The sequence below is a fragment of the Castor canadensis genome, chromosome 1, assembly GCF_047511655.1.
Source record: "Castor canadensis chromosome 1, mCasCan1.hap1v2, whole genome shotgun sequence".
Taxonomy (NCBI): domain Eukaryota; kingdom Metazoa; phylum Chordata; class Mammalia; order Rodentia; family Castoridae; genus Castor; species Castor canadensis.
Window position 1 is genome coordinate 3109250 of NC_133386.1, and position 27059 is coordinate 3136308.

The 27059-nt window shown below is 48.3% G+C and overlaps 1 protein-coding gene across 3 annotated transcripts in view; it reads left to right on the top strand.

The window, feature by feature from the left end:
* Window positions 1–2542: 2542 nt before the first annotated feature.
* Pde10a (phosphodiesterase 10A) overlaps window positions 2543–27059 on the top strand; it is a 487897-nt gene continuing 463380 nt past the window's right edge. For 2 of the 3 annotated variants that reach the window (XM_074070649.1, XM_074070664.1), the window contains exon 1: window positions 3127–4495. In XM_074070649.1, the coding sequence (XP_073926750.1) occupies window positions 4390–4495 (106 nt within the window). In that variant the 5' untranslated portion in view covers window positions 3127–4389. The other variant, XM_074070673.1, reaches the window with a different exon arrangement.

The window sequence follows — 27059 nt, forward strand, 5'->3', positions numbered from 1 at the left end:
AGCATGGACTTTGGAGTGCAGAGCACATGTAAGGGAGGAAAAGAATAGACACTGGCCATCTTCCAGTCCCCTGGAAAGGGGGCTGCAAAGATTCTGAGAGAGAGGACCTCGTGTGGGTACTGGAAAAGCCCATGGAGCCCAGGACACAGTAACAAAGAGAAGGGGCAGGCCAGAGAGGTCCCAGGACTTTGGCTGTCAGTGCGTGCTGGCAAACCATTGGAAGGCTCAGCTGAGAAGAGCCATGTGCTCGTATTTTAATAGGGTAGCTCTGGATGCTACATTTAGAATATTGTGGAGTGAGGGTAGGGGCAGAGGAGGGACAGCAACAACCTGGACATGACCCAGAAGGCTCAGTTGGGGTCAGTGGGTCAGTGAACGGTGCCTGGAACCTGACACATTCAAGACCCAGGGGACAGAGGGCATGGGATACTAGGAATGAGGGTCAGCATTGCTCCAGTGGCTTTGACCCGAGGGTGACTAGGACAGGACATTTCTATTCACTGAGGAGGGTAAAACCATGGAAAGAGCAGGGCAGTGATGATCCAGGATCCAGAGTGACAGTTGTGTTGGGCTTCAGATGCCTTCTGGGCACGCAAGGGGAGCTGGTGGGTGGCCTGCATCTAGACTTAGGGGAGAGGTCCAAGCAGAATCTCAAATGCGAGAGTCATCAGTCGCATTGAGATAGCATTTCAAGCCACCAGGCTGAGTGAACCCACCAGCTGAAGAAGCCACCATGGAAAGTATCGAGGTCTATAATGGCCTCAGAACACCCCAATATCAAGAAGCTGGGGAGATGAGGGCTGCCACAAATGTGACCAAGGGAGTGACCAGAATGTAGTCAGGACCTAAGGCAAAAGAGCACAGCAACCGAAACCAAGGGCAGGATGGGGTTATAGACAGGAGGAGGGGATGAAGTGTGTCCTAGGTGCTGATAAACCAGGGGACAGGACCAGGGGCTGTCCCTTGGGTGGAGCAGAATGGAGCCCAGGCAGCTGTTTCTCACCCTGTCTGTGGGGAAGGGAAGCAGAGGGTGGAAGGCAAGAGTCAGGACGGCTTCCCTCTGCTCTTCCTCCGAGGTAGAAATGACATGTATCTGTGACAGGAAGGGTGGGAGTCTCTTGCCTAATTGGCTTTCCCTGGGGCAGGAGTGGGGGGGGGCGGGGAAAGGTCCAAGGAGTAGGCATTCTGCTTGCAACCCTCCCCCCAGCACTGGCCATGCCTAGCTCCTAAGGGCTCTGTGTAGGAAGTTCCCACACTCCTGGGCTTTGTTGTCACCAGTCCTGCACCCCAGTCTAGAGGTAGCACTTTAGCAGCACTTGTGCTCTTCATGCCCCACGGAAGCCTCTGATGTGGAGCTCCGGAGCTGTGATGGGCGTCCCCATCTTTTAGGTGCCTGGGCGAGAGGCGGGGGCAGCGTCCAGCCAGGAGTGCGGCGCGGTGCTGGCAGCCAGGGTCCTGCGTGGGCCTCTCGATCCTGCGGCTCCCGCAGCAGAGCGCGCCCCTGCATTCCTGGCGCGCTGGGCTTGGATGGGGAACCAGCTCTGTGGTCCCCCGCATCCCCACACCGCGTTACCCTCCCTGGCGTGGAGCATCCCTGGGTGCTTAGGAAGGGAGGACACGCGGTTCTGGGCAGCCAGCGTGAGCAGAGGGAGGCGACACCCTTGTCCCCAACCACTGCCCTGCACCACGCGGCCGCTCCCCTAGCTGTAGCTAAGGTCGGACTGCAGAATGGCCCTTGTCTGGGTCCCCACGCGAGCTCTCCACGGTGCGGGGGCTGAGAACAGCTCTCTGCGTTTTGAGACTCAGTACCACAAGGGCAGGCTCCCCTCCCAACCGTCTCCCCAACACGAGAAAAGTAAAACCTGGTGGGTCGGAGGGGAGGGATAAGACGGGTCTTCAGTCGCTTTAGGGTGGTCGTTTGGGGTCTCCCCACCCGCCTAAGGGAGGATGCCCGTCCCCTGGGGGAAGAGCGCCCCCTGCGCCGGCGACAGCTCTGCGGACCTGGTGGTCCCCGAGCGTGGGCATCCCTCCATTCATTGCGACTCCCGGAGGAGTGGTGGCCCCATGACTCCAACCGAATCTATGAATGGGAAGAAGAGAGAGAACCAACGTCTGTTTCCATTCCCTGCTCCCCCGCCCCTCTGCCTCCCTCCACGCAGAGCGACACAAAAGTGACAAGGGGCGGGGGGCACTGCGGGGGCGCGCAGGAGAGGGTGCGAGTCTGGCTGGAGACAGCGCTATTTATAAACTCGGGGCTCCAGGACAAAGAGGGCAGTCACCCCCCTTCCTCAGTCCCAGTATCTCCCTAGCCCCCTCCCCGGGGGCTTTGATTTCATCCCCACCCCCTCTGCGGGCCCGCAGGTGCGGGGGTGGGAGCCGTCTCCGCAGGAGCAGCCTCGCCAAAGGTCCTGCTGCTGACGTCCGAGCGCCTGCTCCTGTCAATGAAAGGCAGCGGCAGCCTGGGGACTGCTCTGGCAACGAGGCTGCAGACGTCATCGCCTCCTGTTGGACGCGGGCGGGAGGGGGGGTGTCCAGGCAGCATCGCTGGCTTAAAGGAAAACTCTTTAAGTCCCAGCAGTCGGGGAGAGTGGTTCCTGAGAGCACATGCACCCCCAAAGGTCAAGTGCGCACGGACACACGGACTGGACACGCGCGCACACTCACACACACTCGTGTGCACTCACGCGCACACACGCACACACATTCTACTCGTAGGTGTGCGGATGCAAAGTTGCAGCTGCCGGGAGCTTGAGCTGGGATGGACAGGTCTCTCTTGGCGCCTAGAGCGCTCGCTGCTGCGTTCCCGGGAGCCCCAGATGGAAAGGAGGACAAGAGGAACATCACACACGGTTCAGAGTTGTCTTCCCCTTTTGCGAGAAGCTTGCAGAACTCCTGAGTGCCTGGAGCCCCTGGATCTGCCTGCTGAATGGAGCGGATGCGAGCGTCTTGGACAGGTCCCGAACTTGGGCCACCCCGGCTTGCCAACTTGTTTCGTGTAGCTCTGGACGGAGCCCTGGACCCTCCGCTCCCGGAGAGTTGCCTCCCCCCGCCCAGTTTTGAATGTATGAAAGCGAAATGAAGCAGAAGGCAGATATGCGCTTCAGCCTACTTTGGGGGGTAAGTTAGTAATTCTGTTTTATCTAACATTTAAGAGAGAGAGAAAAAAAACCCCTTAATTCCAACTTTTTTTCTACTTAAAAAACTTGCCAGCGTTTCCTTCCATTTTTTTTGGCCGTAAGAAAATGTGTGTGTGTGTTTGTGTGTGTGTGTGTGGTGTCTGGTGTATCATGTTTGTGGACATGACTGGGGCTACTTTATAAACTAGAAGTTTATAAAGCCAGAGATCCAAGGGTTTGCAGAGGAGGTGAGAAAGACTGCAGCCAACCCCAGCCCAAGTGTCAGCTGCAGGGAGAATCACTCAGAGCTCCAGGAGTTTGGAGCTCCAAGTTCCCTGGGAAGACTGAGTGCCAGCGCCAGCTGCAAACCGCAAGGGCTGCTGCCAGACCCGCAGGTGCCTCTTGAGGCCACCAAGAGAAGGGCTGCCAGGCACCTCGACTTCCTCCTTCCTGCTGCTGCCCTTCTTCTGTTCTCAATGGAGACAGACCCCCCTGCCCTTGCCTCCTCTCCTTGCCTCTGCCACCTCTCTTCTGTCCCACTCCCAGTATCTTTTGGGAAGAATCATATGATGTCATAGGGGAGGAGGGGGCCTGAGACTCCAGGCCTGAAAGCATCACTATGTTTCGTGTTCTGCAGTATTTCATCTTCTTCATTCCACCCAATTTTCCTTGCAATCCATTGAAAACACACCCCCGCTGAACACTGCCCACACTGTGTCCCCCATAGCCAGGAAACAAGCTCCTTCCCAGCCAGCCAAGGCCAGGGGTTCTCATAGAATGCACCCCAATGACCCCTCCCAAATTAGGAGGAGATCTACTGAAATGTCCAAGGAGCCTCTCTTCTATGGTTTGGATCTCTCTTCTCCTCTCAGCTTTCTCTTCTAGTTTAATGAAAAACAGGAGAGAGAGAGAGAGAGAGAGAGAGAGAGGGAGAGAGAGAGAGAGACAGAGAGAGAGGAAGGGAGAGAGAGAGAGGAGAGAGAGAGAGAGAGAGAGAGAGAGAGAAAGAAAACAGCCCTAGTCTAGGGCTATCCTGATGGAAGTGATTGTGGGGTTTCTGCTCTGAGTCCCTGCCTCTCCTGCCTCCCTGCCACTCCAGCATCCCTTCCAGCAGCAATTTCGTTCCATCTCCCTCCCTGGTCTCTTCTCCCCATCCTTTTCCTCTCTACCTAGCCCCCTCCCCTCCATCTAACCCCACCGTCACTCTCCCCTCCAAGAGGGGAGGGCCAGGGGGTGGGGAAAGCAAACCCCCAAACCCCAGCCCTGGGCAGAGATGTCGAAGAAACGCAAAGCCCTCGAGGGTGGAGGAGGTGGAGGAGAATCCCGGCTCTCAGAGGAGGAACCCACTGCCTGGTTTGGGGGCAGCAGCGAGGAGCAAGGTAGGGGAGGGGGAGGAGGGAAAGGAAGGGATGGAGCGCCTACAGGAGAGGTTCGGATGGAGTAGGGATGCTCCAGAGCAAGGCCCCTGCTGGTCTTTGGAGCTCCCTGTGCAAGACAACTCCAGTAGACTTCCCCCCACAAATGGGATTTTATGTGTGTCTTCAGGAAATTGGGAGTGGGATGGGGATGAGCTGTTTAGGCAGAAACCCAGATCCTTGTGAACTTGGAGCTGTGTAGGGACAGAAGGGGGGGAAGGTGGGATGGGAGGTGGCAGAAGGCAGACAAGAAGTGTTGAACGGAGGTGGCTGGCCATCTCTCCTCTCTGCATCCTGTGCATTGGGGGTGGGTAACCTGTCCTGTGGATGGCTTGCATTGATGTGTTCAGAGGGAGGGGTGCTGGTGATGACCCCTAATGCCTGTTGCCGATGGGGGCAGCAGGGAGGGCTGTTGTCTTCTCCAAACCAGGGCTGCGTCATGAGGAATCCAGCCCTGTGTGCAGGGCCCTCTGCGTCCTCCTGAAGTTGGAGGTGAGGGTTGGAGCAGATGGATGTGCTTGATTTCCAGGGGAGATGGGATGGGGATGCATTTGGGTACTTCTTTGCTGGGAATAGCCCTAGTGAAAAAGTGAAGATGGAAAATTTCCTTTGGAAACAAAAGTGATTCTTGGATATCTGATTTTCACATAAAAGAAACCCAGACAGACATCTTTTATTTCACTTAAAGCCTTCTGGTTTTGGTTAGAAGTGGGCCCAAATGAAGTAGACAAGCTTTTTTTTCTGGGCTGTAGTTAAAATACAAAGGAAAAATGAGTCCACTGGGATGGTTTTGTTGTTGGTTAAACTGTGGAAAGTTAGGTAATGAAAAGATACCAGGGATCGCTCGGGACCCAGCTGGGGAGGCAGGTAGGAAGAGCAGTTCTGGGGGCTGCTTTCTTTCCTGCAGCCAGCCCTGGGCCTTGCCTGGTGGCAGGTGTCCATTCATGAGGGCAGAGCATCAGGACAGATGGCTGGTGTCTCTAGAATGGAGTCAATGGGCTCTTCACCTTCGGCGTCACCAGAGGCATGAAGTCACAAAAGTCCTTCCCACACAGGGAACATGAACCTCTGTGTCCACTCGGGGCTGTCTGCATAGCCCAAGGGCATTTGAAACAAAGGCTGGATTTCGGGTCTCCCTGAACAGTGCGTTTTGGTCCCAGTGAGAATGGTGGAGAACAGTACTGCTCACTGACTTCCAAAAAGTGATACTGGAACGACTGCCTGTGCTTTCCCTGTCTCTGCTCAGTTATGATTTTAAGACAAAGCCAGGGTGTTCCTTAAATTGATTAATTCTACTGGAAGAAGGGTATTTTGTAAGAAATTCAAATATTGCAAATGGCCTTATATGTATGTTTGGGTTTTTTCCATCTTTGAGGGAAATATTTTGATATCAGCACAAGTGTCTGGAAAATTCATGAGCTCTCAACGCAGTATTGGCTTTGAGCTACAGTTGTGCTCTGATGGGTACGTACTCTTTTCTTTGGGGAAAGAACTCATGAAGTCTACAGGAACTGACATCACTATTAAGATAAATAACAACTGAATATATGCTATGTTACTTTCATAGTTAACGAATGCTTGACTGCCAGTTCTATGGAAATAAATAAGAATTGGATGTCGACCAGCATTTCTCATCCTTTCGTGTGGGAACATATAACATTAGAATGAAACAAAACGTGATGTTGTGGGGGGACCTGTGCTCCAGTGGCAAATAATTCCTACATTCTCCCTGCAATAGGGCTTCGCAGGGAATAGTTTGCAAGTCGGAATAGGCAAGAGTAAGGACTGATACCCATACCATTCAGAGACTATCATCGTTTTGAAATAATTTATTTACAAATTGTTTTTTTTAGGACTTGAAAGGTCTAAAGATTTTACTGCATCCTCTGTATTTGGCAAAATTCTCCTTGATAATAGTCTGGAAATATGTAACTGTAGAAACCATCAAGGGTGTGAACATTCAACAACCCTGTTACTGTGATATCCCGGCTTGGGAAGGAAAGCTGTGGCACATGGCTGGCATGGCAGCAATGCACCTGTACATATGTGGCATGTGTATGTATATGTGACTGTCCCTTTGTCAATGGGAGAAGGGACACCAGTGGGTACTAGTGTTTGAGTGACAGCTAGTGGTGACATGGGATCCCTGCACATGAGTAAGGAGCTGGCACTCCTCCAGCTCTCAGACTCTGCTGCTGTTGCTGTTTTGCCTTTGGTCTCTAGGCCAAATTGACAACATGCACGGTGAAGAACAGAGGAAAGGTGTTGTTGACCTTGAATCTCAGAGGGGAGTTTTTTAAGTTTCAATGACAAGGAAGCTGATATGTTTGCTCATTTTAACCATGGGACATCTAGTACAGCATGCATTAAATTAAGACAATTAGAAATTGATTTTCAGTGATGGTTACTGATTTTAAGATCTCCTTGGTTGGATCTAAAGGCTTTAACAGCTGATAGGCACAAGGGCAGCTTGGGAAGGGTGTGATAGGGACTTTGAACATAAGAACAAACCCCATCGCTCCTTTCCACATCCTCACCTACTCTATGCCAGATGCACGAGGCCACCATCCAGTGTCATTCCAGGTCCTGTGCTGATGTTTTCTGGTTATGGTAGTGTGTTGACATGTCTTGTTAACAGCTCCAGAGTTCCTTGTGAAGGTGGAAGTAGGATTGCAAATGGGTCATTTTGCACAAAACAAATAAATTTTAGTGTCCTCTCTGACCTTGAGAGATTTGGCTGAACAACATTTCTTTGGATATCCATGGAACATTTATTTATTTATTTATTTCGTGGTACTGGGTTTTGAACTCAGGGCCTACACCTTGAGCCACTCCACCAGCCATTTTATTGTGTTGGTTTTTTTCAAGATAGGGTCTGGTGAACTATTTGCCTGGGCTGGCTTTAAACTGTGATCCTCCTGAGTAGCTGGGATGACAGGCATGAGCCACCACCACCAGGCCTATTGAAATATTTTGACGTGTGTGAAAAACTGTGGTTGGAGTATGGTCCTCTGTGGACCCCAGCAGGCTCCATGCCGAGTACATGTGCAGGTAATACTAGAAGATATTTGAAGGCAATGTTAAACTCATAGAGGTTTTGTCTTAATACCTTAGAGAAATCGGATGGTGCCAGCACAATTTCTGCTTTCTTTTGTTTCTAGTTTTCTTCACTGCTTTGAACTGAGACATGAGACTCTATGGCAAAGTTCAGGTAACTGAAGATAATAGAAACATTGAAGATTGCACAGGAAGTATCTTTGATGAGAACACTGCATAATTATATTTATTGATTTCGCAACCTAAGAACAGCCTTCTAATTTTGGTATTCTCTTCATGTTCTTTTCTTACTAGTCTCTTTTCCAAGCATTATCCTTTACATTGGGACTTTGGCTTAATCACAAGATGTCTCACTCATTACTCTGCACTGAGGAGTGATGTCAAACCCCATTCCTGACAGGTACCTTTCATCAGAAACCTGCTCCCAGCCCCTGCAGGGTCTCTAAAGTCAGCTCCATCACCTCCTCTCATCCTCATTGCTCCATATTGCTTGGCTGCTTTGTCTTCATATTCTACACCCAGTTTCTTTTAAGATGGCTTTTGGATGTGAAATAATTTCAGTTATGTATTATTGCATTAAACTAATGTCATAAGTGTCTTAAAAATAGTTGACTTCCATTTTGGATGAGATTGGCTTAGATGTTCTGCAGCCCTATTTTCTAGGTTCCTGCCTCTCACCGTAGGGAGTCAAGTAAAGGGAGCTCTGCCCAGAGGAGCCCAGGATGTTTGGGAAGGATCTGCTCACAGTTTGCATTCCTGGGATCTCTGGAACTACAATGAAATGTTCTGTGGGTGGCTATAGGAATAGGTGGCTATTCCATCATCCTAGCTGTCACAATGGCACTTGGCTTTTGTGCTTCCCTCGTTGTGAATGGGTGGTTGGCTTTGGGAGAGTCTGGAGCTGGAGGTATAGGAAGTAAATTAGTCTTACTCCTCTACAACTGGCTTAGAGTAAACCTGTTGATGGTTAACTGACATACAATCCCCTACAATCAGCTGGCTCAATCTTTCTAACAGATTAGTGTTCTTAATAGAATTGCTCAGATTGACTATTTTTGCATATTTTGAAAAGTCTGCTTTCATAATATATAGAAATTGGTAGCTTGTAATGATTGACATTTAAAGAATAAGCATGATCCTGGGAAGAAGAAGTCAGGGCTAAAGAATCACAGCCACACAAGCACACATTCCACACTCCAAAGAGTATTGCAGTCTGGACTTTTATTTCAGTTCTGTATTAGTTTCTTAGGCTGCACAGCAAAAAGGCCATTGTCAGCAGGTGGGCCAAAGAAGGTTCAGGAGAAAGCTGAGTTTAGGGGTAAGAAGAGGAATGCAGAATGGAATGGAGAATTAGTCCTCACTCTTGGATCTGTCTCCCACTTTTTTTTTTTTTGAGATAGGGTCTTCCTATGCAGTCCAGCCTACTCGAAGTCACATCCTCCTGCCTCAGCCTCTTGAGTGCTGGGATTACAGGCATGTGCCACTATGTCCAGCTTACCTTGTCTTTTTGATTCAAGCCAGAAAGGCAATTACCTCTGTCTAAAAGACAGAAGGCACCCCTCTGTGCCTCTCTCCTCATCTGTGAAATCTGAAGTTGAATTTGATGACCTCCATGGTCAAGTTTCTATGACTTTGATTTCAATTGTGTGATCCATACGATTGTGTGGAGTGAGCCATAACTGCATTCCAGTCTAAGTGGTAACCCACTGGAGAAGCACTTGAAGGGTCCTTCTTATTAGTGTGAGAGGCTGGGCAGGGGGAGCTATGTACAGGCTGGGCAATCTGAAAGCCAGTAGCTGCAAGGACAGTTTCTTTCTGGAACAGTGGAAACTGAGCATTATAGGGCAAAAACACAGGCACATTCTGACCTGCTGTCTAGGCCACTCATCTCCACATTGCAAAGAGGAAGTGAAGTGTGCGTTCTTGTTCCTATTTGCCAGCCCTCTCCCTGCCCCAGATACACACAGCTGCCCCTCCCCCCAGTGCACTTCAAGTAAACAGAGGAGAAAGTTACGTAACGGGGCTGCCTCCCATCGCTCTGCAGCTAGACTTCATGGTAGAGGGAAGAACAAAACATCTTCACCTGGTTACCTGGAGGAGCACACTTAATTAAAGAACTTCCAACCATGACAAAAACCCTTGTTAGGAGCTCTTTCACTTTCTCTTTTCTTCTTTGAAGAATAGGAGGTGACCATCACAATGACCCATGTCATAATAGTGCATATTTTATATATAATATACAACTCATGCACAGAGATGCACATATGTCCTTCTCCAACCACATTCACCTTGCCCTAAGGTCACCAGTGTTCCCAGGGCTGTATGTAGCCAACAGAAGAATCCTATGTGACCCAGATCTATATATGGGTCACCAGTGTTCCCAGGGCTGTATGTAGCCAACAGAAGAATCCTATGTGACACAGATCCATATATGTGACATCCCTAATTTGAGCACAAGGCCCCTTGCAGCCTTTTCTCCTCGCTCCTTCCTTCATTTGCTTACTTATAGCTTGAGAATTAATCAGAATATACAGATTTACTCTATTTTTAAATTTTTTCTGAATAGTATTCCATGGTACAGTGTACCAGAATTGATTTAATTAGCCATTTTTGAATAATATTCAAGAGAGTAATCTTTTGCTTTACTAAATACCTTTTGAACACCTGTATACATTAACATGTTGGTAAAATCCTAGATATAGAAGTTGGATCAAACGTGATAAAAATGTAAACTCTAACAAAGCCAATGTGTCCACACCTGCAGCCCTCAGAGGCTGTTGAGCTGCTGTGGGTATGAACACATACCCACAGTATGGAAATTGGGGTACATTGCAAATTGGGTATGGAAATTGGGGTACATTGCAAGTATAGGGGTGGTCCTTGAACCAATGGGTAGAGCACTGAAGATCCAAATCGTTCCAGGTGTAGTGCCATCATATCTATGACGGATTTTAGAATTTTGAGGTGACTTTTTTTCTCCTCTCTGGCTAAAGTAGATGTTGAGGCGATCAATGTGATGGGTTACCTTGATTGTCATTGAGAAGATTAAGAAGGGCTGAGGAGATTAGTGTAGTGCGTCTCTGTGTGTGTGAATGTGTGAGGGTGTTTCCAGAGAGGATTAATTGAGAGGGAAGTCCTGGAATGTGGGTGGCACAGTTCCATATGCCGGGGCCCTGGGTGGAATAAAAAGGGAAAAGGAAACAGTCCACTGAGTGCAGGCGTTCTCTCTCTCTGCTTCCTGTCTGCCATGATGGGAACTGCTTGCCCAGCAACACCTCCCCACTAGGACAGACCGAGACCCCTGAAACTGTGAGCAAAGTGAATTTTTCCTCTCTTAAGTTGTTTTCCCAGCTATGTGGCCATAGGGACAATAAAGCTGGCTACCGCAATCAGTGGTGCATTTTGTCCATCACACGGGTGTGTGATTCTGCTCTAGGATATACATTGAGGGAATTTAAATAATAATAGAAAAAGAACCGCATTTTTCAAAAAGCATATTATTTTAAAATAAGATATCAATATTCTTTCTGGGGAGAGCCATGAAAGTTTTAATTGATATACAGATTACTTTTGGATGCTCACATAACTACAATGATAAGTCCAGGATTTATGACTTTTGCACGTTTTATGTTTAGAGGTTCTTATTTTTGTCATTCAGATGTAAACGTTTGCACAAGGGGTGAGGGTATTAACCGATATATTCGCATCTGGTTTCACTGGGGTACTGGTTGCTGTCTCGTCCACTACTTCCTCACCTTGCGATAGTGCCAGTACACAGTGGGCACTCCAAAACTTCTTACTGAGTGAAACGATGAACATTTTGTAAGTGAAGCAGCTTGAGTTATTAAGTATCCTATTTAATGGGAACTATAATAACTGTACATGTAAATGGCTTTAGATAAGAAGGGACATTCATTTTAAGGTAAAAGTTCTTCATTCATGAAATAAAATCTGCTCTGAGATTCACACCAAATGATTAAAGCACACATTCTGTATTTATAAAAGTCTTCTTTCCTTATGACTTTCAGGGAAGAATGCCTGGTGTGGATAAACTAGATAAAGAAGAAATATGTTCCCCCTCTCCTTCTTCCCCACACCTGGGCCAGCTGATTACAAAGCCCATGTGGTGCTTCCCTTGGTACCAATGGGAGTCCCGTCCTAGAAGCTCTGACCAGTGCACTGAACCCTTGTCTCAGCCCCAACCCCCAGCATGGTCAACTGCAAGCGGTCTCCTGGCTCTCAAGCCATCTCAGACTTGCTTGGGAGCCCCCTCTGCTCTCTTGAAAGCCTTTACCTTTGCCCCCTCTTGGTGCCTGTGTCACCAATCTTGACCTCTGAACCCACAGCTGGGTAGAGGCCCACCTCACCCTGGTGGACAGCCTGTGGCTAACTTGTTGCTATGTTTTGTAACAGCAAGGCCTTCTCATAGGTGACTGACCACAAGCCAGGACAATCCCACCCCCCCCACACACACCAAGAACACCTGGTGTGAACACACATTCAATTTTCCCCAATGATAGCCTGGTCAATTTTTGGCACAAGTCCAATCAAGAACCACACACGGGATTTATTTGTCATTTTTTAAATCTAGTAGAATTCCCTGACATTTGACGTTTTTGGAGCCTCCGGCCAGGTCACCTTTCAGAATTTCCCCATTCCAGTTCATCCTATGTTTCCTACTCATTAGATTCGGGTTCAATATTTTGGGCAAGGACACTATGTAGATGACCTTGCGTCTCTCCACTGGTCATATCAGACAGACGGAGCCTCACATCAGCTGTCCTCTCACGGGGATGCTACTCTGATCTCTTGGCCTCATTGAGTGCTCCGGGCTTCTCATTGTAACTAGGAATAGCAACAGACAGGTTATTCATTCCTTATTCCATGGCAAAAGCTCTCCCCAAAGGATAAAATGTTGAACAATAAAAGCTGCAATGGAAGTCAATTCATAATTAAATAAATTTGGATTTCGTTTACATGTCAGTATTTGTCTTACTCATTGAGCTGTCACGTTTTTAGAAAGCTCGTGCTCTGAGGTGAGCAGCCCAGGCAGGTTTTAGGGGAATGACGTAATGGATTTGAATGTAGCACACACCCACGAGGACACACAGGCTGTTGTCACCCTTCAAGTCTCCTTTTCACCAGACCCTCCTCCCAGGTAACTGTGACTCACTGTTCTCCCCACTGGCACTGCCAATGCATTTGGTGCCTTTGAACTTGTGACTTGTGTGTATGGTGTCAGATGCACAATGCTTTTGGCCTAGGATCTTTTCCACAACACTAGGTCCCTGGAATTCATGTACCTTGTTGCTAGAGTTTGCTGTAAGTAGAATTCCAGGGTGGTACTTACTGTTCACACCTTACTTCTTACTCTACTGCTCGTGAGCGTTTGGGTTGTTTTAACAAAACTCCAATGAAATGTTCTCGTGACTTTTATTGACATAAACACTCATTTACTGTAAGACCAACTTGTTGTTTTGATATTTGTTAGTGCTCTTTATCTGTCATGGGAACCCCTCAATGTTGGTGTTTGACTTTCTGTGAGACGTCTGAATATCATAAGCCTTACTCATGTAACACGACCCGGAGGCAGCTTGCACACTCAGCACGATGAGATCTCCAATTTAGATTCAGGATCTTGATAAGGAATTAGTTCTTCTTAATAGAAGTCTATTGTACTTTTGGTTGACAAATACAATTATTCTTCTCCCATATGGACACTGAATTTGGTCCTTACACGCACACAAAAGTTACTGTGTTTGCTTTGTTGACTGAAGAATGGGGTGTTGAGAAGGAAGCTGGGGTGTCCATGGGGTGTGACCTTTAGGGAAGTTTCTTGGCAGGTGGATTCCTTTCCTCCTGCTTGGGGAAGGACCACAGATTTAGGAATCTCTGCCTAGGACACTCCTAAATTTATCTCAAGAAAACAAGCTTCCTTTTCCTGCTACTGTGATTTTGATTTCAGCCCTTCTCTGTTTGCTACACTAAGACAGGTATAGTAACAGCTACAAGATGTCTGGGGCTGGCCTGGGCCAACTGTGAAGCAGAAGGAGAAAGGGACAAATGTGCAAGAAATCTCATTTTTAATGGCAGGTGCTACAAAGAGGGAGAGAGGACATTAAATCACCCTAACATTTGGCACCAGTGCAGCTCTCATTAAGCAAACTCTCTTTATTTGGAAAAATACCACAAGGGAGGCTAACACTTGAAGGTGAGCAACTGGTGCTTCCAACACCAAGGGCTTTGGTTGGTCCAAACACAGTTGAGGAGACTGGAAAGGAGGAAGGATGGGCAAAGCCACAGAAGGACCATGGCTAGGAGGTGGTTGGTGAGGACTTCGGGGTTTAGAATGATGTCATTGGCTGTATGTTCATTGAATTGCGGTACGAGAGGTGAACCTGAAGATGACCCCAGGGCCTCGGGTAAGTCAACCAATCCTTAAACATCTTACAGTGGGCTTTGCAAATGGAACCAGTGGAAGTCTGAGTTTTGCGTGTGTAGGTCCATGGGCAGTCTTGCGTGTACATGGTATGAGCAGCTGTCTAGCCAGGACTGGAGTCCTGGAGTATTTTTAGAAATGTTGTCAACAGTTTGGGGAAACCAGGCTGCAGGACTGTGCTATGTCCCCTCTCTCAAGGGCTAGTGAGGTCCTGACCTTGTTGGAAGCTTGGTGGGAGTCAGAGCCTGAGGTTCTGTTTTTAACATAGTGTCACACGTCTGCTCTCACCCAACCTGATGGACTTCAGTAATCCAGTCTAAAATCAAGACTGTGCCCAAATGAATTGTGCGTCTAAAATGATAAAAATGATGCATACATAGCAATAATTTATCAAGTATAGTCTTTAGCTTTATTCCAAATGTGCATGTGGAAGTATGTATGTGGAAGAATAATTTGTTGTAACACACAGGAAAAACCTATAATTAGCTGACAGGGGTAAGTTTATGTGTTCTTCTCTACCAATCTTAGGCCCTTTCTTACCCATGCCGTCCAGTTTCTGTTCAGTCTGTGATTGTCGGGCTTCTAAGATTATTGCACTTTGACTGTCTGAAATGCAATGAAAAAGAATGGCAAGGTGGGACTGAACTGTTGTCAATCACAGATTTTCATGAAGTCCTTCACAGTGACATTGGGCTTAACTGTGTTTACAGACCGTGGCATTTAAATAGACTTTCAGCTGAAGAAAGACATGCAATGAGGATGACCAGTGTCTCCACTACCTTCTATTCTGTTCCATTCTTCAAACACATACTGAGTATCTCCTAAACACTCAGCCTGCACTCAGTGTTGGGTTTGCAGGTCATAAGACAGACATAGCCTTGCTATTTGAGGTGAGAATAGCTCTCAGGACAAAATGCTAACTGAAAGTTTCTCATTTTGCTTACTTATATTAGCTGCCTCTCCCCACAAGAGTATGTTCTACATGAAGGCAGTCTGTCTCCAGCAGTTAGAATAGAGCCTGGCATACGGTCACTTCCCTCTGTTTGTTGAGTGAATGTGTGAATGAAAGATTGGACCCGTGCCTCAGTAGAACTTTTCTCTGGACACTGGAAGCACAGAATGCATTACAGAAAGAGACTAAGGCCCCTGCTGGACTCTCTGCCCACTGTCTACTTCTGTGCCTTTGAGCAGTGATGCTTCTTTCAGAGACAATGACCAAATCCAAAGACAGTGAATTTAATGTCAGGTTGTCCCCAGAAGTGCTGGGACAGTCAGCAGCAGAGGGGTGCTGAGACCCGGGCAGGGGGCCTGGGCTCCTCTCCTGCCTCCTTATCCCTCACAAGCCTCAGCAGTGAGGAAAGAAACCCAGACACGCTCTGTCAGTCTTGCAGATGTGCAGGGTCTGTTTCTAGAAGCAAGTAGGAGACAAGGCAGCGTGGACAAGTGCGATAGCCATGCTTGTTTCTCGCCCGGCATTGCTCCCTGAGTAGAGCCCCTGCTGCTGTCCCTTGTCCTGTAGGGAAATCGTCAAGCTCCTTTACTGTCTGGTGAAGTCAGGCCCAAAGCCGTAGGCCAGCAATCCTGTGCTCCAGAGAAGAGGGCCCAGGGCATTGGGTCACAGAGTGTGCCAGAGGAGACAGGTGGCAGGCAGGCTGTCAGTCCCTCTCAGCCCCTGCTGTGTCCTAAAGTCATCATGCTTACCTGAGTGACAGCATGGGCATCAGGGGTCCCCTCAGGTCACCTGCTTCCACTCAGTCTCTTCCTGGAAGACTTGAGCATCTTTGGGCCCTTTGCCCACCTCCTGGGAAAGTGACCTGGGCGTCACTGGGAGTTGGAGTGCTGTGTTCTCTGAGGGCCAGGACAATCCTTCCAGTCACTGTGGGGTTGCTCCTCTTCCCATTAGCCTAAGGGAGTGTGGACAAGAGGGTGGCTCACTCACGTTTTGGTCGTCTTTGCAGAGAGGCTTCATGACCTTTTTTTTTTTTAAAATAAAATAGAGACATTACTGTATTCATTATTATTATTATGATTTTGCAGAACTGTAGTTTGAACTCAGGCCCTCACGCTTGCTAGGCAGGTGCTCTACCACTTGAGCCACACCCCCTAGATCTTTTTTGCTTTAGTTATTTTTTAGAGTTTTGCCCAGCCTGGCTCAAACCACAATCCTCCCATGGCTGCCTCCCAAGTCACGGGGATTACACGCGTGAGCTACCTTCCCCAGCCAAGGTGGCTCTGAGTCGTCAAAGTGCACGAAAGAGGTGAAGGCGAAACCACACGTGCGCACTGATAAGAAGTGCTACGCTAATTTCTAGTGATATTATGTGGCGTGAGAAAGCAATTTAAGCATGTAATTTTTAGCATTGTTTAGGAACTGTTTAATTATTGACTAGGCTGGTTCAGGTGTGTTTTGCAGGTAGTAGAAAATACAGGAGAAAATGGCTGTGTTTCAAACAATGACTGGTTCACAGGGCAGATTTGTTGTTGTGGTTGTTAGCAAAAACATTTAGCTAGGAAAATGCGCATTGCCACGTTACTGAAGAAACTGGCCAGTTATGAAGGAGGGTAAATTGTGATAAAGAACACGGGCTTACAGCAGAGCCATGGCCCTGCATTTATGAACGGCAGCTTCCTGTCCCCTCACGCCAGCTCCATGCGGGTTCCTGTGACAGGTCTCTTCCCTGGGAAGCCGGGCTCGTCTTGGGCTCTTCACGCTGCTCATCTGCTTGCCCCTTCCGACTGGTGACTGGTCTCCGCCAAGCAGCCCAGACGTCCTCAGACCAGGGACAGGCAACTCTGTGTTCAGAGGCTTGGCTTTTCAAAGAGAGGCCTTACGCTTTGTTATTGTGACACGTAGGCTCCTTAGTTGACTTCAACCAACTGAAGGAAATGTCCCTTTTAATTTCACTCACAAAACGTGCTGGAATCCTTAGAGACCCTGACTCCATAACATTTTGGATTGGTGTCAACCAATGTCTTCAAATTGTGGACAGCAGCCGTTTGTGAGTCAGGAAGTCAGTTCGTTTTTATGGAATCTAAGCATAGTTCAAAAAATGAATGGAATGGAAGAGAAGGGGAGAGAAAGGGGGAGGAGAAAGAAGAGGTGAGGAGAGGAAAGGGAGGGAAAGAGGGAAAGTGGGGGGAGGAGAAGGACTTTCATATGTGTGTATTTGATCCTATTATCAAACAGTTTTTTTCTTTTTGAGACAGGATCTCACCAGGTAGCCCAGGCTGGTCTCAAACCTGAAATCCTCCTACCTCAGCCTCCAGAGTGCTGGGGTTACCTGTGTGCACCCCCATGCCCAGTTTCAAATCAATTTTTATTGTGACTTGAAAAAAAATCATGAAATCCCTGGAGTAGCCCACATCTCACAGCTATCTTGGTCACAGGGACAGACGCCAGTACTGGACTTGTGATGGCTTCTTAGTGATAAACAAACAAATGATAAATGAATGAATAAATAAATCTCATCAGACTCTTTAGCACTGTAAAGTCCTGTTCACTGACCGTGGAGCACATGACAGCCTAGCCCAGTCCAGTCCCCCGGCCTCCTACATCCCTGCATGGAGGCCAGCCTCTGGCCTCTGCTCTATGGCGATGGCTCAGGATTGACAGAACCTAGACGCTCCACTGAATCCATTGAATAGCACAGTCAGGACCTCATCCAGCTGGTGTCCTCAAACACTTGCTTCTTACTGACTGAGAGAAGGGACACACCTGGTCAGGCAGGAGTTGGGGGGAGGCATATCAGGGTTGAGTGGGTGTCCTGCTTAGGGTGCCCATGGGTGGCATCTCCCCTTCTTGTCTGCAGGTGGTGGTGGTACCCCCCAACCCCATCCCACACGCACACTGGAGTCCCTACTCCCCGTGGAGCAGAACAGAAAGTTCTCCACCTTCCTCCCGAAGTGAAGGGCACACTCTCCTTCCTAACACTCATTTTATGCTCTTAAAAACTTTTCACACCTAATTCGCAATCTTTATTCCAATGCGCTTGGGGAATAATTACGTTTTTTCTTTGAGTGCGATTCTTTGGGCTTCCTTTGTTAGAGTGCTGCTTTTCTTTTCACCCCCTCACGCCCTGGGGGCTGGACTGTGGCTTCCATTATTTCTGTCTGATTGCTGCTACGTCAGGTGTTCTTCCTTATTTTATCCTTCAACGCGTTTAGAGTTAAACCTGCATCAATGCAGAAGTACATAGAATTCTTTAGTGGTTTTTTTTTTTTTTTCCTTTCAAGAGTGAAATCTGGCTGGTCTGGATTTAAGAGGTAGAGGTAAAACAATGAAATAAATAAATAAAAAATGGCTGCCTACAGGCCAATTTGTGGAAATTAATGCCAAATTTTCTTTGGAAATGTCTAGCCCAGCTTTTAGCACAGCTTCAGCTCCTGGGCCTGGTAATTTCACTCTTCTATTTAAAACAAAACAAAAAAAACTAGAAGCAATAAATAAATTACTACTATCTTACCTGCTTTCTTCCCATCTTCAGTCAAACTTGGTTCTTCATTGGCAAGGCGTCATTAAGAACCTGAGTCCATGTTTGGATCAAGAAAGAAAGAAAAGAAAGCAGAACCTTTACAACCCCACAGGCATGTTCACTGTGAGCAAAGAACCAGAGAACGCCTGAGGGTAGCAGCAAGACTCTAGTTCCCCAGCCCGTAAAGAGCTTCCAGTCTTCATGGAAAGGGGACAGTGTGTTGACGAGCCAGTAAATGAGCTGCTCTATGGGGCGGTGATCACCCAAAGCTGAAGAGAGGTTTCTAGAAGGAGTGATCCAATGCTTGGAGGGTTGGATGAATTGAACCATGGACGGTCTTGAACCACCAAGTTTGAAGTGCTCATAAGCCGTGAGCTGCCGTTTCTCATGTTCACACAGCTTGGATTTAACCACCTGAGACCATTTCTAAGCATTGTTAAACTTTGTTTTACAGAGATTCAACTTCTGTTCATTTCTTTTATAGAAACTTTTATAGGGTCAGCAAGGCCTGGTGAGAATGCCTTTTTTATTGTCAAATTTTCGGGTCCAATTCATGTTCGGATAAAGCTTTCTTGAATGCACGATCTTCACTGTTTTAATTTTATTCACTTAGTTTTGAATAAAAATAGATGGAACTGGTAAAAATTCAAAAGCTAAGAGGTATGTGATAAAATGCCTTCCTTTGCGTGATTGAAGTCGCAAGTCTAACTTTTTTCCTGGGCCATTTCCCTGAATATTTTGGAACACATTTCCTTCCTGAACCATAGCACAACTCCCCACGTCAGCAAATTCACACCATGCATGACTGCTTTCTTTTCTTCCAGCCCTGCTCAAATTTTGCCAGTTGCTCTTGTAATGTCGTCTATAGGAAAAGGACCTGTCCCAGAACCACGCTCTGCTCTAGAGGAATTCCTGTCTTCCAGAGGCTCCATGACTGTGCTATTTCCGAAGATGGTGAACAATTTTCTCTCAGTGAGCGTCGGTTTTGGTGTCCACGGTCAGATCCACAGGTGCTCCTTGGGAGGACCATCACAGAAACAATGTCCTGTCCCCTTGCCCTTCTGTGAGCCATGGTGTTTGCTGGACCATGTGACTGCGTGCTGAAAGAGGCCCTCCTGTCACCCCCACGGCACTTTCTCCTGGGGATCAGTGATGAGTTTGAGGGAAGGTGCTCTGAATTGTGCTCTCCTCTTCAAACTTTTAGTTATTCTCTTGTTGATTTACAGGAGCAGGGATTCAGGCTTTCCTGTTTCATTCAGTGGATTATGACACATTATCACCACTGCTTGTTTTGAAACTCAGATTGTTTCAGATTTGGTCAGTGAGATCCCCCTCAAGGTGGACACTATGTCTCTTGCCATCTCCCCCCACCTTTCTCTCTCTCTCTCTCTCTCTCTCTCTCTCTCTCTCTCACACACCTATATTTCAACAGAGGTGGGACACACCCACATGTACAAACACATTTACAGGTGTGTTCTTTGTGAATTTGTCTATATTCAAAGTCAGAAGTTCATACCAACACCTCTATTCCGATTCAATGCCACCCAGTTCTTTTTTGTTTTCTCCCTTCACATTGTAACTCTCTTCTATGGTGGTAATAAACCTAGTTGTGTCTCCTTCCAAACCTTATTTTATCATATATTGACTCTCCTCTCAATGGCGTCCCCTCTTCTGTGTGGACACCCTGCACCCCTCCAGGCTCTGACCAATGTACCAGAAGGCTGAATTTGAGCTCATCCACTTCACCCACTCCTGTGTCATTTATACTTGTGCAGGTTACTTTTTCAAGTACCTTAGGTAGTGGGTGACATAATTTGCATAATGGTGTTTCTTTCCCTTTCTGAATGTCATATCTCATGTCTTGCTCCTCTCGTAGTAGTGACTCACACTTCCAGAATGCATCAAATAACAATGATAATGACTTTCTGGGACTGCTTCTTGGTTTTCCCATTTATCAGACTGGTAGCTTTGGGTAAAGACAGGTAAATTTCATGAGGGTGACAAGTCTCAGATGAAGCCTGATGTCGTCACAGCCTGATGTCGTCACATGCAGTCATCCTGAGGCCTTGGGGAGTCATCTCATGCTCCCAGGGTGGTCTGTGAGCTCCCACTCCTGGCGGCTCCAGCCAGCCACAATTTTTCGTTAGTAGTTTTCTGGTTTAGTCAAGACACTGAAGACAGGATTTGTGTCAAGTGGTTTCCCAGCTCCTATAGATACAATCATGTGATTTTTCATTTCTCATCCATGAATCATCTCAAAGAATCTCATTTAGTAGGGAGCCTGCCTTAAACACCCTGAAATGTCACTCTCAGGGATTGAGGACACCTCTCACCATGAGTCACCTTGGTCTGCATGTCTGATTCTACTCCTCCCTGTCCCAAAGAAAATCAGTGTTCTTAGTACCTTTGGCCCCTTCTAGAAACCCACCTGGGGTTGGCTTTCCCCTGTGTGTTCTGTGGAGAGTCCAGGCATGTTCTAAGGCTATCTGCTTGTCCTTCTCAGTGAGATTGGCTCTGCCTGTCACCATCCAGAGAGCTTGGATGTGGTCACAATAAAATACAGTCAGTGCTGTTCTGTTCAACATGGCCCCTTGTGGGTGCACCGAGTAAATCCAGTCTGCAGCCCTGGCTAGAGTCCCTTCTCCTGCATTAGCTCCAACTGATTCTCAATGGTTTCCTCAGAGCAGATGGCTGCATTGTGTCCCCTGGGGCAGGAGTGTTGTCACAGACCACAGCACTCATCTCAGCTTTCTGTGCCACTTTGCTGTCAGATGATCAGTATCTTTTGGTGCCTTGCCTCCTGATGTTGGAAGTCTCTCTGCCTGGTGCTGTCACTGCTTGGCACCTGCCCGGGACTCCCAGTGTGTGTTTAATACTAACATGTTTTCACGACTTTGAAGAAAGTTGGCAGAGTACAACGTTGAGGAATGTCAGTGTGAAACATGGGGGGAGACTGTGTGTGTGCACAGGAACAGGTGCCACCCATTTACACACAGAGTAGCACATGGGAACTGCAAACCCAGTCCAAAACTCAAAGACAGACACCTGTCACCTGGGAGAACACCCGAGACTTTTTCACTTTCCGCCCTGCATCTCTTGTGTAGGCATGCTCTTCTTTCTTGACTTACATTACTACCCTTTTCCTCACACTTGCTTATAAAATGCTGTTTGATTATTTAGGGAAAAAGGTTAATATCAATGATTTTCAAAGTTTCTGGCAGTCAAACAGTTTGTTTCTTTGTTTAGAGTCAGTATCCCATTCCTTTTCCCCCAAATTTCTCAGGTGACACAGGTGACACAGGTTCTGGGCTGAGAATCACAGCCCACGGCCTCTCTGGGGATCTGTGGAACTTTGGGCTATGGCGAGCACGTTGTCCCCTTATGATGGTGGCCCTCTTCTCACTCACTTCTACTCACTTCTGGTGGCTGAGCACCACACTTGGTCTCTTCTCTAAGACTTCACAGCGTTGCCAGGCACAGGTTTACCTCGCTTCCGGTTTTACCTCGTCTTCCCTCCCGTCCTCCTCCAGTTTCCCTCATCTATTTATTTACGTCTTACTTCTCTTGCTGTGCTGTGTGTATTTTTGTAAGCTGCCTGAAATCTGTTTTGGCATAAAATCAGACTATGAAGCTGAAATAGCTACAGGGAAGTGAGTACAGATGCTGTGTTCTGTGTGCACGGTCCTCCTCCTTCACCCAGTTTGTCCTCTTACTGTCCCCATGTCCGGGACGCAGGCCTGGCAACAGTCGTCGAGGCCTGACATGCAGGGAAGCGCAGCGAGACATGGGGTGAGGTAGTGAAGTGCAAAGCGGGGTGACATGAATCCACACAGCTGGAAAAGCCACACTCCTCTCTGCAATGCATCCTTTGTGGACTGTGCAGGAGTCCTGGGGCGGGGGTAAGGAAGCCCCTCTAGGAGTGGCCCACAGTGACCTCCAACTTCCTCAGGCCTCCATCTCAGGCACGGTGGAGGGGTAACTCTTTCTGCAGATGCTGCATTCCCATGGCCCCCACTTCCCCACCCTTGGTTCTGAGATGGGACCTCATTGAAGTTCGAGTGTGTTAGGTTATGATCTCCTGGAAGATCAAGTCCTTTTCCCAGTAGTTCTCGGCCTGGTGAAGGAAGATCTACATGTCGGTGTTCAGCAATGTTTTCCCATGACTGTGACCCCCAAATCCATTTTACTGACAACACGATTTACTGAATATTTCATGCATCTGTAACCAAAACTCACTAAAAAGGCTAAATCCTTCATCATGGCACCCTCTTTGCAGCCGTTCTTCTTCATCCCACCGGATCCTGCTGTGCACGTCAGGGGCATCTGCTGTGATCAGGGAGCCCCACGCCGTACTCAGAGGTGGACATTATTGCCAAGTCAGCGCACACCCCTGTTAGTGTTCCAGATCAAACTCAGACCAGCCGAGGACCCATGTTTCTATTTCAGTCGTGAGCACAAATCCAAAGCCACCAACAAATTCTATTTTCTGAGCAGCGGTTATGTTCTGGAGTTGGCAAATGATAAGGTGAGGACTCTGGCGTCAGGACACAGGGCAGCAGTGACAGGACCTAGGGTACCAAGCCCCAAGACGTTAGGGTCTGGGTGATCCCTCTCAGCCCTCTTTAGCTGCACGTGCCCAGGAACACAGCCGTACTGTGCACCTGCCCTCCGTTTCACTCAGACTCCTGGAAAGAGCAGTTGGCCATGTGTCTACTCAGAGCAGCTTCTCCTGCTGGACCCTGGGCCAGAAGATGGCTACACAGTCTCCATGTCACTCACCCGTGTCACCCTCCCAATACCTGACAGCATGCCTCTCTCCCACAGCAGTGTGGGGTTCTGCCTCCTCCCCCTCCCGTCTCTCTCCTCGTCCCTACGCCTTCCCCATTGCTTTTGTCTTCATCTTGTCTCATCGTCTCCCGCACGGAAAGGTCTGGTTCCACTGTCTGGTTTCATGTGCTTTTCATACAGTCTTTAGACCGTGGTAGTCATTCCTGTTTCCACAGTGCAGGAGCAGGATGGCTCTGGGTTGGCCGCTTACCCGCTCTGGACCCTTCTCCTCCTTAGTAAGTTCAAGCACATGCTGGATACACTTCTGCCCCTACAGTCCTCTGGGTCTCAAGCTTGTCCTTCCATTTTAGGTGAGGAAAGGATGACCACAAGATGTTAAGTTGCTAAAGGTCTTATGGCTAACAGGGAGTAAAGGTGGGATTTGAACCTGGAACAGTTTGGCTCTTGCTGGTCTTAAAAATGCCAATTTAACCTCTGTACAAATAAGGATCGCAGCACACACCAGGCCAGTGTATCACATGGCAGGGGCTCTGAGAGTGACCTGGAAAACCGTGAGCCATTATTCACAGAAATGCTGTTACAAAAGAGTCAGACACATGTCACAAACAGACCATGAGCTGCCTGGAGGGGAGGGGGCTCTTGCTCTTCCTTTATGTGTGCGCATGTGTGTGTGCTAACCTATGTGTGTATGAGTGTGAATAACGCAGGTCTGTATTCTCATATGTGCACATATATGTTAACGTATGTGTGCGTGTTAATTGCATGCATCCACGGTAGTGACTGTATGTGTGTAGGTGTGTGTGCACACACGTGGTATGTTAGCACATGTGTGTATATGCATGCCAGTGTGCATGTGTGATGTGTACACGTTGGTGTACATGTATATTAGGGTATACACGTGTGTATGCACGTGTGTATTTTAATGTATGGTAATATGTATGAGTAGTGCATATGTGTGGGGACCTAATACAAACGTTGATTGATGACTTGAAAAACTTTTCTTTCAGAGAGTGAGAAAGGTTGCATTCTTTCCAATGTCTGAAAGCTCCCTTCCCTAACGACTTGATGCATTTCCAAGTGTGGCTGTGTGCATGTGTGTGTGTGTGCGTGTGCACATGCATGGTTGCTTCAGTGTTAGTCCGGGCAGTAATCAGAGTCCGCATGCTGACAAGCACGGAGCACAGCCAGCGTGCTGGGGGCTGGTTCGCCCCTCGGGTGAGGCACGTGGTGTGGCCTGCAGGAGATGCACGGCTTGGTGTTTGCTGCCTGGGCATCTTACCAGTTTTATGGACAGGAATTTATAGAGGTGCCGATGAGGACAGTTTATGGCTGGGGCTCGTTTGGGTCTTCATCTGACACCCATAGCCCACTGATGGCATCCTGCAGACACTTTATAAAGGGCCAAAGCACGCACAGACACCTCCATAGCCCAGGTGAAGAGTCTAGAAAGACAGACTGGGACCTTTTCACATGCTCGCCCAGCTCCATGGAAACACATTTCCTCAATTTTGTCGAATGTTCATCCCCACCCGAATTCTACAGTGAAGCGAAGCTGAACAGAGCCAAGTGACAGGAACAATTCAGGGCTGGGGTCCAAGATCCCCAGGCTGGATGTGGAATGAGTCAATAGGGCAGCTGGCCTGGGCATCCCCCTGGGGCCCACTGCAACCCCACCCACTCTGGTCACCTCTGTCCCCTATGGTGTGGCTCTCTGCTGTCTTTCAGACCTCTGGCACAGATTGGTCAGTTTTCTCTGCAAGGCTGTGCTGGCTGAGGCACCTTGGGGCAGATCATCCGGGTTCCATTCTCCATCTTAGCTGCTCAAAGCCAGCTGGGTAACCGGGAGCACCTTACTTGGAGCCCCCATTTCCTCATGCACACACTCCAGGTAAGGATCTGAAATCACACATGCACAGTGCCCAATGGAGGGAGGGAAAATGATCTTCTAGTGGCAGTGGTGTTAAATGCAGTGACAGCCACGGTGGCCCACCACATCTCTGTCCACCATCTCCCTCTCCCTGCTCACAGACCCTGCTGTACTGCAGGCTGTCCCCAGATAGGAGGGGAACCTGGCTGAGTCCATGCCCGGGGTTTTGGGAAAGAGCATTCATTTGATAGGTTGCCATCTCAAGACACTGATTTTGCTTGAAACACTGCTTTTGGGCTCAAGTTTGGCCACATCCAGCAGTGTAGGAGACTTCTACAGAGTAGGAAGCAGGAGGCTGGGGACTCTGAGTGTACTGTGAGTTTCCATGCTTGCTCTGGGGCCTCCAAAATCAGAGGTAGGTGGACAGTGGTGATTGTGAAGCCCAGGTTAGCATCATGGAAAGGCATTTTAATCTTGGGGGTGTCGGCAGTGTCACCCCTCCCATTGCCTTGGTCTGATGCAGTGATTTATACCATGGTGCATCTGTGAAACCCTTTCAGGAATACCTAACTCTTTAATATTTTGCTTTATTTGATCTTCGTTCCTGTGTAGATGTGGAAGGTATTATCCCAGCTCTGCAGGATAGACCATTTAATGACTTGCTTAAAGCCCTACACTTATGATCTGGTCTCCAGGACCCAAATTAGGGCTGTAACTCCACGTGGTGACCTCATACTCTTTCTGGGGCACTGAAATTCAGAAGGTGCCAACCTTTTAAGTGGCTGCTTATCAAGAGAGCACTGAGCCCCAGGGCTCAACATCTGTGCCGTGGTCCCCACTGCCTCCAGCCTCAGGCCAGGAAAGAGCCAGAGACCCCAGGCTGCAGCCCAGAGCAGCAAAGCTGTGAGCACCCCTGTCTTCCCATGCCTCTGCCAGCTCCCCAGCAAAGCCACAAGGACTGTGTGCATCTGCTTTCCCAAAGTTCCACCTGTACCTCACACATGTCCACCTTCCCAGGGCCTGGGCTGTTCTTATTCCTCAGCCTCGTCTCCAGCTGCTCCAGGTCTGCTGGCCCATGTCCCTCAGTTTATTTGGTGGCTGTCTGCTTTCTAAATCTGCCATGGCACTCTGAAACCTCTTCTAACTGAGCCTTTTCCATACATCCAGGCTCCTCTCTGTCCTTGCTGCGCTAAAATTTAATAATTACATATCTAAGTATGGGTTTCAAACAGTATCCTGCTTGGAAGTCAGTGGGCCCTTTAACTTGGGGTCTTGAGTGTTGCCTTCCTTCTGGGAAAGCTGCTGTTCCAGGCGTCCCACGGGCCTACATTTTACGTACACTTCCAGTCTTTTCTTGCCATGTTCCCTTCCACAACTTGGTGCCAGGTTCGGTGAGAATTACTTTGCCAGAAACATCCCCTTTTTAATTTGATCTTCGTGTGCTCGCCAGCCTTCACTGATGTTTGTATCCGAAGCTTTGATTTTCTTGTTTACTCCATCTGTTCTTGTTTTATGGCCTCCCCTCGTGGTTTTAGGGTGCAGCAGCAGTGCTATCTCCACACAGATTAGATACTGCAGTAGAAAATCCCCGCTTCACTTTTTGGATGTTTCTAACTTTGCTGTGTGTTGGGCTGTCCTCTGTCATCTCAGGTGTGACTCTTGTTAGTTTGTCTCTTGTTTTCCGTTGTGCTGACTGCTGGGGGTGGCGGGGCAGAGCACATGACCTTCTGGTATATGTGTCTTTCACTAACTTTTTGGTGGACCTGGGGAAAGGATGGGTGTTTGGCTGCTGCGTGTTTGGAGTGACTGCTCTGATGGCCTCCTGGTGGCCATCCTCAGGCCCAGCTCCATGAGGAGGTGGCCCCTGTGGAAGCTGGGTGGATGGAGGGGATAAGTGGCCAGGTA